This window comes from Doryrhamphus excisus, linkage group LG3, assembly GCF_037039965.1.
Source record: "Doryrhamphus excisus strain RoL-2023G ecotype Guam linkage group LG3, RoL_Dexc_Guam_v1.1, whole genome shotgun sequence".
Taxonomy (NCBI): Eukaryota; Metazoa; Chordata; class Actinopteri; order Syngnathiformes; family Syngnathidae; genus Doryrhamphus; species Doryrhamphus excisus.
In genome coordinates this window covers 24,076,916-24,088,152 of record NC_136359.1, presented here as the reverse complement: position 1 = coordinate 24,088,152, position 11,237 = coordinate 24,076,916, and the positions used below count along the sequence as shown (strand labels likewise).

The 11,237-nt window shown below is 41.5% G+C and overlaps 1 protein-coding gene across 1 annotated transcript; it reads right to left on the bottom strand.

Annotated features, from left to right (window-relative positions):
* Positions 1 to 15: 15 nt before the first annotated feature.
* Positions 16 to 10,865, bottom strand: abcb9 (ATP-binding cassette, sub-family B (MDR/TAP), member 9). Its single transcript, XM_058070583.2, has 12 exons — positions 10,327 to 10,865; positions 8,381 to 9,190; positions 6,191 to 6,305; positions 5,717 to 5,847; positions 5,446 to 5,651; positions 5,182 to 5,379; positions 4,959 to 5,087; positions 4,682 to 4,870; positions 3,923 to 4,096; positions 2,536 to 2,695; positions 966 to 1,102; positions 16 to 600 (listed from the first exon to the last, which is right to left on the bottom strand). Exons 2-12 carry the CDS (start codon positions 9,027 to 9,029, stop codon positions 292 to 294), a joined length of 2,397 nt encoding a protein of 798 aa, XP_057926566.2. The 5' UTR covers positions 9,030 to 9,190; positions 10,327 to 10,865; the 3' UTR covers positions 16 to 291.
* Between the last annotated feature and the right edge of the window lie 372 nt (positions 10,866 to 11,237).

The following is an 11,237-nucleotide window of genomic DNA, read 5'->3' as shown; positions in this document are numbered from 1 at the left end:
CAGCAGTACATATGCTTACAAAAAAACAGGAAAGGGAGTATTTATCTCAATGAGCTGAAATGTCGCAATAGTGCTCATGCATACACTAATGCCTGTTTCATTTTTAATTCAAAATTCAAGTTTTATTTCAGAGGAAAACAATTTCTGATCTACTATGCCTCAATTTTGTACATGAGCAATCACTCCCAGCTTCCGGTCATCCTTATAAAACATCTCCCAAGAGTTAGAATGTAGTCCACAAGTGGCAACAAAATGCCCCACAGTGGCATCGCATTTCCACACGGGTTCTTTTCAATAGCAGGCATCATTCTCTTCCTCACTGGCACGGCTGTTTTCTCCGCTCAGACTTCCACCAGGCCTCCGGGATAGGTTCCTGGATGGGCTGTATGTGTCCTCCCCCGTCTCCATGCCCAGAACCTGTCGCTGCACCAGTTTGGAGTAAAGTCCCCCGGTGGCCATCAGCTGACTGTGGGAGCCTTGTTCAGCCACCTGACCTTTATCGATCACAATGATGTTGTGTGCCTTCTCCACGGTGCTCAGCCGATGCGCAATCACTAAGACAGTGTGGTCCTCCATGATGTTGTTCAGAGCTTGCTGGACCTGTGTGAATCATAGGACTTGAATCACAGTGTCATTTCTTACAGTGTAAAAAACCCTAAGATGTGCTTGGTGTGTCTTTTTGAATAAGTGCTGCAAAAAAAAAAAAATCCTATTTACCTATTTCCTATTTACCTTGCAGACATCTTTTGTGATTTTCTGACGGCATGCATGATAACGGTTCTAAGTTCAGTGTGGTTTTAGAAGCACATACTCTAGTTCTACAAAAGTTGGACATATTTCAAATCATTCAACTTAATCTGCGTCGAATACAATGACTCGGGGTTTAGTCACGAGATTGCGTCACAATCGCAAGGGTTTTTCCATCTGCCACCTTGCGAGTCAGCTCATTTTTCACCAGCACTCACAATGTGTTCACTCTCTGCATCCAAGGCGCTGGTTGCCTCATCCAAGATGAGAACACGAGGGTGTCGGACAAGAGCTCTTGCGATTGCCACCCTTTGTTTCTGTCCACCTGACAACTGTGTGCCCTTCTCTCCAACACCTAGGAAACAATAAGATGCAGATCTCATGTTGAATGTTATTTATATAGCACATTTTACCAAGTACTGCTGCCCAAAGTGCTGTACTATTAAAAAAAAAACAAAGCAAATACACTACAGTGGAACCCACTTATATTTGTATTTTTATCCTTCAGACCAACAATACCAAGTACTCCTCCAGAAATGCACTTCTTATGGTCTGATCGGGAATGATTAACTGCGGTAAATTTCACCAGAGAAAGGAGGGTGGATTTTTTAAATAGTTTTCCTCTATTTGTGCAAAATTTAACCGGGTATATTTTGTTAGTTGCCGAAAGGGGGAGGTGGGTTATAATTTGTATAATACAGGATTGGTTTAGCCGCACGGTGGACGAGTGGTTATCATGTAGGCCACACAATCAGAAGAATCGGAAATCGGAAAAACCTGGGTTCGAATCTCGCTTGGCATGTCTGTGTGGAGTTTGCATGTTTCCCCGGGTACTCCAGTTTCCGCCCACATTTCAAAACATGCATGTTAGGTTGACTGGAGACTCTAATTTTTTTCGTTTTTATCTTTTTAGTCCTATTTTATGCTCTTAGTCTTCAGCTTTTAACGCCAGTGTTTCCTCAGGGGGGGTCCTCCACACTGAGGGGGGTGCCATCCTTGGGTCCCATCGACCCGGTATTTCCATATTTCAATACCTGCATATGGCTCATGTGTTGCAGTTACATTGTGTTTTATTGTGTTTTATTGTGTTTTTGGTGTCAAAATATACATGTTTATGGCCCTTTGCAGATGGTCCCTAATTTAACTTTCTTATTAAAGAACTAGGGCGGCATGGCGGTCTAGTGGTTAGCGCGCAGACCTCACAGCTAGGAGACCAGGGTTCAATTCCACCCTCGGCTATCTCTGTGTGGAGTTTGCATGTTCTCCCCGTGCATGCGTGGGTTTTCCCCGGGTACTCCGGTTTCCTCCCACATTCCAAAAACATGCTAGGTTAATTCATAGGTATGAATGTGAGTGTGAATGGTTGTTTGTCTATATGTGCCCTGTGATTGGGTGTACCCCGCCTCTCGCCCAAAGACAGCTGGGATAGGCTCCAGCTCCAGACCCCCGCGACCCTCGTGAGGAAAAGCGGTAGAAAATAAATAAATGAATGAATGAAAGAACTAAGTGGTTAGAGGTGTCACATTTTTTTCACGACTACTTTCAAAGAGTTACCTCCTCTAATAATAATAATAATAATGGATTTGCTTTTTAAGATACCCAAAGCACTTCACAGTGACATGTACCCAATTATTCATTCACTCCTCAGTCACACACCAACTACTAGACTGACGGAAACGTGAAACGTGTCTGAACATCACCGCCATCATTTGAGGGAAACTCCACATAAAAGAATAGCAGCAGGCAAAATAGATGAGAGAGAAAGAAAGGAAGATATGCACTAATCACTTGTCTGATAGCCTTGGGGCAGGTCGGTGATGAACTCGTGAGCGTTGGCCTTTGTGGCTGCCTGGACAACGGCCTCCATGGGGACGTCGGTCAGACCGTAAGTGATGTTCTCCTCAACCGTCCGGGCAAAAAGCACTGGTTCTTGGCCCACAAGAGCCACCTGCAAACATCACGTGTAGTATATCTTTAAAATGGCAATAGATTCATTTGTCAGCAATAATGTGTTATCATTAACTGTGTCTTAATCTCTATACCAGTGATTGACCGTCAGGTGTGCCGTGAGGAATTATCCAATATCACTTTTTATAATTATAAAACATTTATTAATCATCATTTGCAAATATTATGTCAATAGGCATTATGTCAATAGTATACATGGACCCAAATATTCCAATTGCATTTGGTTTATTTTTGCCCAAACGGAAAGAATTGAACAGGCATGGAATATTCCTTTAACCAATCCGATTGAGGTATCTTGTACCCGCTCAAACAGAAATTTGTCAGACTGCGTTCTTCTTCTTCTTCTGTTGTTTATTGGCAGTTGGCAAGCAGCTTTGGTGTGCATTAGCGCCATCTGTGGAACAGAATCTAAACCCTTCTATACGCCATTCACAAGTCCACTTTTATTCAAAAAGAAAATACATATCTATATAAAACATGTCCTGAGTTTAATTATAAAATATTATCAAGATTGAATGTGATCTTTTCCTGTTTAAATTGATCCCGGGTGCGTTCTTTCAGCGCATGCTCAGATATGACGTAACACGCAGATCCAGATGTTCTTCACTTTTAAAAATGGAGGCCAGCAATCGGCACTGGACTAAGCAAAGTTTGTTTTTGATTCAAACTAAATTTCAAGACTGGACAGACGATAAACTGTGAACATGGAGTTATTCCAACAAGTGAAAGAATAACTCGGGGAAGTCGGTATCACCTGATGTTTACGTTTTACTGGGCATGCCCTATTGACTATTCCGTTTGATTTTCACGGTGCATGTAGACAAGAGATTGGAATATTCCTTTCCATGAATACCATTGTTTCCCGAAAGGTCATTTGGAATGAGAAAACTCGTCATGTAAACATGGCTACTGTGGAGTGTCTGTGGTGTAAAGACTGGCATAGCAATGTAATATTGGTCCGTGTGGCAACACCTACCTTGTTCCTCCCATAGACTTATTGATGCACGTGTGAGGTCGTGGTGACATTTTGGAACATTTTTGGTTAGTGGTGTGCCACAAGATTTTTCCAATGTAAAAAAAAAAAAAACGTGCCGTGGCTCAAAAAAGGTTGAAAAACACTGCTCTATACATCCACAATACATTTGCTAAAGCCGCTACAGACAGAAGACAGACAGAGGCTTGTCCTGACGCTCTTACATACACCGACCTTAGAGTGAAGGTCTTCATGCTTGAAGGTATGAACAGGTTTCCCATCCAGCAGCACTTGACCTTGCTGCGGAAGGTAAAAGTTTTCCAGTAGGTTCACACAAGAGCTCTTTCCACTGCCTGAAGGTCCAACCAGCGCTGTCACCTCTCCTGGCCTTATCGCAAATGACACTCCCTGCATTGCACACAATTGTTAATAAAAAAAACTCCTAGCAGTACACCAGTTATTTAGTAACTTATTTCATGAATACATTTAATGTTAGCAATGGCTCACATCAACATAAGCGGTTGTCGACATAACCAAAATAAAAACTCAATACCGCAGGCACGTTTAATTGCTTTCACCGGAGCTACAAAGAAAACGGGCAATAATAGAGGTTTGTCGTTTCATCATTTGTGCATGTTTACATACAATTTATGCTCTTATGTAATTGAGCAGGGGTGGCACGGCGACTTAATTGGCGACTCCAAATGAATGTGAGTGTGAATGGTTGTTTGTCTATATGTGCCCTGTGATTGGCTGGCGACCAGTACAGGGTGTACCCCGCCTCTCGCCCGAAGACAGCTGGGATAGGCTCCAGCGGTAGAAAATGAATGAATGAATGAATGTAATTGAGCCTCTAGGCTAATTTTGTTGTGTCTTGACTACAATGACAATAAAGTTTTTGTATACTTGACGTTGGCGTGAGCGAGCACACAACATAGACGAGGCGTCAACATAAAAAGGAGCAATTTAAGCGGCACTTAGCTACAGACCAACCTTGAGGATTTCAGTCTCTGGACGTGTAGGGTAGGCAAATACGACGCCTTGAAATTCCACCAATCCGGCGCACGTGTCCAGAGTCTCTGCACCATCGTCCGGGTGTTTGGGTTTCCTGTCCAAGTACTCAAAAACCTTCTCAGCAGCTCCAACTCCCTGCATGAGGCCCGAGTACACCGATGCGATGCTCTGTGAAGCGGATATTGAGCTTAGTGATGGATTAGGAATGTTTGACTGTAATCACAATGTGGGGAAAATACGCAATGACAATCAATACCGCCATACATTCTCCCATTTCAAGCATGTATATGAAAAACGATATCAACTCGCTGCTTTCCATTTGACCGGTAACCACAAGGTGACCACCATAGGAGAGGACGGTAACCTCTAGAGCGAGCTCTGAGATCTAAAAAAAAAAAACAGGAAGAACTTCATTAAAATGTGCCATGCAACTAAGACCAATAACTAATAAAATGTATATTTGTACACATGACACCTACACAAGTGGACCACATGTAGCAAGCATAAGCCAGGGCTTGTTTTTTGTTGAGATGGTACATCGTTATGAGCTTGGCGTAGTAGGAGTCGGCCTCCTGGTGCTCATTGGCAAAGCTCCGTACGGTCCTCATGGCCGAAATGGTTTCTTCTGCAACTTTGTTAGCCTTTGCAAGACTCGTCTGCACCTCTTTTGTTAGTTTCTGAAAATCATCAAATTATTCAGAGTTAATGTGCAAATGCGATGATCGGCATGTACTGTAGTTTACCTTGTAATAGTTTCCGTAATACTCCGAAAGAAAGGCGACAAACGGAAGTCCCATCATGTTCACCAACGTCAGCTTCCAGGACATCCCAAACATGAAAATGAGAAAGCCAACGCCCTTGATGGTGCTCCTCAAGAGCATGTTGATGTTCTGGGAGACCAGGTCACTCACTTGGGTGGTGTCAGCTGACAGGCGTGAGGTGATGTCACCTGAACGGTGATACAAGTGCATGTGAATACTAAGCGGGACTTGTCGGGTGAAGCTATTGTCTTACCTGTATGGTTCTCATCAAAAAAGCCAATTTCCTGCCTTGTCAGAGCTCTAAACAGGTGGTTCCGGAGTCGAAGGTTCAATCGCGCAAATGTAAGCGTGAACACTCCTCCTCGTACTCCAACTGCAATTGAACTGAATGCAGGGAAAAGCCGTTTAGTCGGGCGGTTTTTCAGTTGCCATTTTGGCAGCATTGTACATTCAGCACAGGTGCTGCCTTGCTCAAAATGCCTTTTATTATGAAATGCATTGATTGTAAGTCCAATAGCTTCTCGTAAACAGCCTTCTTGACACACACACTCAATAGCAAAACTAGAGTTAATCCATGGAAAAGTACCAGGAGACCACAACACAAGATGCATTGTCCTCACTCACACAAGCTTAACTCCCACTCAAACGTAAGTTTCACTTTCCAGAGGGTCGCAGTAACTGCTACACAGACTCTGTGTACTTTCATCCAGGACCACCTGATGCTTACCTTGCGAAGGCCAGGACGGTCAGTGTGATGGCAGGTTGAGCAAAGTATTCCATGCTGTGGTGAACCACGATGCTATCTATTGCCTTGCCGTAGTAGTAAGGTATGAAGGCTTCACCTGCAGGCAAAAATAAAGACAGTCGCATTTGGAGGGATAAGTATTTGATCCCTTGTTGAAGTATACATTTTTATTTTACGTTTATTGTAACTTAAGACAAGCAGGATGTAAAAAAATATCATCATAATAATGTGATGAAGGGAAATATTCATTCATTTTCTACCACTTATCCTCACAGGGGTCGCAGGGGGTGCTGGAGCCTATCCCAGGTGTCTTCAGGCGAGAGGCGGGGTGGCCAGCCAATCACAGGGCACATATAGACAAACAACCATTCACACTCACATTCATACCTATGGACAATTTGGAGTCGCTAATTAACCTAGCATGTTTTTGGAATGTGGGAGGAAACCGGAGTACCCGGAGAAAACCCACGCATGCACGGGGAGAACATGCAAACTCCACACAGAGATGCCTGAGGGTGGAATTGAACCCTGGTCTCCTAGCTGTGAGGCCTGTGCGCTAACCCCTTTCCGCCGTGCAGCCCATATTTTTTTTCTCCCTTAATAATAAAAAAAGTTTCATTCAAAAACTGTATTTTGCACTACTATAAATGCAAACTCCACACAGAGATGGCCGAGAGTGGACTTGAACTTGGGTCTCCTAGCTGTGAAGCCTGTGTGCTAACCACTCGACACCGTGCAGCCCATATTTTTTTTCTCCCTTAATAATAAAAAAAGTTTCATTCAAAAAGTGTATTTTGCACTACTATAAATGCAAACTCTACACAGAGATGGCCGAGAGTGGACTTGAACTTGGGTCTCCTAGCTGTGAGGCCTGCGTGCTAACCACTCGTCCGCCGTGCAGCCCGGATTTTTTTTCCCTTAATAATAAAAAAAAGTTTCATTCAAAAACTGCATGTTGCACTACTATAAATGCAAACTCTACACAGAGATGGCCGAGAGTGGACTTGAACTTGGGTCTCCTAGCTGTGAGGCCTGCGTGCTAACCACTCGTCCGCCGTGCAGCCCGGATTTTTTTTCCCTTAATAATAAAAAAAAGTTTCATTCAAAAACTGCATGTTGCACTACTATAAATGCAAACTCTACACAGAGATGGCCGAGAGTGGACTTGAACTTGGGTCTCCTAGCTGTGAGGCCTGCGTGCTAACCACTCGTCCGCCGTGCAGCCCGGATTTTTTTTCCCTTAATAATAAAAAAAAGTTTCATTCAAAAACTGCATGTTGCACAACTGGAAATGCAAACTCCACACAGAGATGGCCGAGAGTGGACTTGAGCTTGGGTCTCCTAGCTGTGAGGCCTGCGTGCTAACCACTTTACCGCCGTGCAGCCCGGATTTTTTTTCTCCATTAATAATAATAAAAAAAGTTTCATTCAAAAACTGCATTTTGCACTACTGTAAATGCAAACTCCACACAGAGATGGCCTAGGGTGGACTTGAGCTTGGGTCTCCTAGCTGTGAGGCCTAACTACTCGACCGCCGTGCAGCCTGAAGGGAAATAATGCTATTTTATTTGAAACATATTTATATTTGTAAGGGGTTAAATATACAATACATAAACAAATCAAATACAGTACTTCACTTTGTACATGTGATTACCCCTTTTTGATTAGCTATTAAAAAAGTAATTATTGTCATTAAATACAAGTTAATTATACAATTTCACCTAATTGGCTTGAAATTATTATTGACTGCCAAATTCTTTGAAACACCTTTGGAGACGGCGTATGTTAGAGAAATTAACATTTAATTGGCAACAGCTTTGCCAATCATTCCTGCAGTCGGCATTGCTACTGCATGCTCTGTAAACACTTCACTGACATACTGTATGTTCTGTTGTGGTGTGTTCAGGATGGCCTTTTATTGTGGCCAAGATAGCTTTACAACTGTAAAATAATCAAGTTGTCCAATCAGCATTTTCATATGCCGCACCACCAGATATTTAGACAGATTTCTATTATATTATTAGTACCTGATTAGTGTTATTATTATATTTTGTTCTATTCTTCTCCAGAACAGAATTAATACAAACGTATTTTTTTGCCTCAAACCAATCATATGCCCATCCCTAATTCATAGTTTCATATCATGCCAATGAGACGTTTAAGGATACTCACACACAGCAGAGATGAGAAGGAAAAGGATGGCTACGGTTAATAGTCCGCCGTCTTTTTTCGTGTAGCTGAGGAGACGTCCCAGCGTCGATCCTGTGCTGCTCCGCTGTGTCTTTGTCTTTATTGCACGACTCGCCTCCTTCTCAATGCTCACCTCCTTCTCTTCTTCATTATCTGCCTGAAGCAACTCTTCGGTGTCCTCGTCGATGCCGCTACTTGTCTCCGAGTTAGATTCCTTTCCAAGAATCCACCACAGAAGCACAAATCCCAGCGAGGACGCGCACGTCCAGAACATCAGACTCAGGGACCAGGGGCAATGAGATAAACTTTCAAGTTCACTAAGCATCAGCAGCTTGGCCAAAGTATATGTTATAATAGTCTGGCACACCAAAAGAATGAGGATGGTGAGGTTAGACACCCTATGTGGGCCATCATCTTTGTTCCATAAAACTCCAATGGAGGCGCCCAGAAGGAGAAAAGCTCGAACCAACACAGTCCCCCAGATGTCCAATGTGGACTGCAGAATGCTGAAGTTCAGAGCCTCCTTCGTGAATATATTGAAGTGTGATCCATGTGCGTATAAAATTGTGGTGATAACAACGTCCAGTAGGACATAAGAAACAGTGCCGCTCACTCTTATTTTCATCTCCATGCTGACCTTTAGAGCATCAAATGCAAGGTTCCACTACCCTGCTGTAATAATGAGCATGAGAATGATTGGCAGTAAATATACTGTATATGGAACGTTTATGCATAAATGTAATTAAATCATTCTCATGTATTTTCCATGATGGGCATTTCTTCTGAAGGTGGCTGTGGATTAGAAAGAAAGCAAACAAGAATGAAAGGAATTGTACCTATTTGTTATTATCATTAAATCTGTTATATATTTCCTTGGTGTAGATATTAACCTTGACTATAATTGCTCCACATTGTTATGTTGCTTATTATTTTCCCTATGTTGGAATTGGAATAAAGGAGACGAACAAATGTATTGCAATTAATGTGAAATGTGCATATTCAAAACAAATTAAATTAATAACCAAGTTTTCACACAATAGTTTGTTTTTTTATATTCAGTATAGTTACTCCAGACTCCGTTCACTGTGCAATATTAAGGCTTTAAATGCAATATACTAAGTTCTATGTGAAGTATTCCCATAATGCCTCATATTAACTCACTAGCAAGATCTCAGTGTAAAGACTGGTCATATATCTCATCTCGTTTCATATTATCTGCATACTGTATTTGTATATAACTCTGGGAAAAACTGTTGATTTTGTTAATAGTTGGGTTGTTTATATTGTTTATTTTTCTATATTGTGTATTTTGTACTGCTTAACTGTTTCTGTACTCTTGCTGCTGTGCAATGGGACGAATAAAAGCATATCTTATCATATCTTATGGTGTATCTGCGAAAATTGTACATAATATATGCACTTACAATACAGTAAAGTCGTATTCATATTAATGAAAGTGCTATTTTGGTAAACTTGTCACGATATTCCGTAAAAATAAAAAAAAAACAGCAGCGTTTGCCAACACTATTGTACGTCCTCTAAACTAAGGATACAGGAAGTGGCAAATGATACGTGATGACGTCATTTAGCCATAACCGAGGCACGAGCAATACAGGTGCCGCCACACATTTCATGATAGCTAGCAAGTTAGCTAGTAACGGGCAAAGTTCGAAAGTCTCATTACACTCAAGAACGCTCATAAGATCAATTACTTATTACAATAGTCACAAAAAGTTTATGGCTTATGCACAATTGTTATATTAGATATCAGAAATGTGCGTAAAGTATTGACGTTGGACGTGCGTTCAAAATTAGAGCAGCACAAATTCAGTTCACCTGTAAAGGTTATTACAGTAGTACATTTAGGCTCATTCGGAAATACATAAACATATTTATAATATACGCTCATAAAGTTGAAAGAGGCTTACCTAGGTTCATTCGGCAAACACGCTTCTTCCCGAGTCCAAACCAGCGAACCTTTGACTGCACGCTAACTCGCCACAACACACGAGTGGCGTTTCGACAGAATGTCACATCGCTTTGGTTGGCTAGGTGATCAAAGTGGTTATGCATATGTCCTGGAATGGCTCCAACTACATCCTGGTACCTTGACATGTAAATGAACTAATATCCCCGACTACATCCTGGGAGATCCTCGAGACAGATGAGCCATAAATGAACAAAGCAGGTGATACAAGTAGTATAATACCCTTGTCAATGCTTAAAGACAACTAAAAAACAACGATTTAATTTGTTATTGGTCGGGGGGAATGGGTGAATCCAAATATTAATAACTTCGATACCGGAATGACAGTATCAGTATCGAATTGACACCCGCGTAATGAACGTGAAATATCCACGGGTATCAAATAAATACCATAACCTTTTCTTATTCTCTTTCAGAGGGAAATATATTTTATAATGATGCCATAGCTGTTGTACATGTTATTAAAAAAAAAATGTCTTTAAGTAGAATTGTCCGCGTTGTTTGCGGAAGTAAACATGAAGCTCCGCCCAGTTTTTCTTCTCGTTCAAGACTAATAGTGACGCGATATCTAAAGGCAGTGACGTCACTAGAGTATTACAGTAAAAGGTACTATTTTTAATGCTCGTTTGCAAATAAAACGTCACATTCGGTATTGTGCATCATTTTCTCATAAATGCAACTGATTATATTATATATTATAATATTCTTTACCATTTAGTTTGTTTGATGTTCATATTGTTAGAGACGACTTATAAGGGTTTTATGCTAAACAATTAAGTCCTGCAACCTCTGTCCGGCATGTTCTTTGTCACTGATTATGATTATGAGAACAATAAAACACATTTCCAGGTT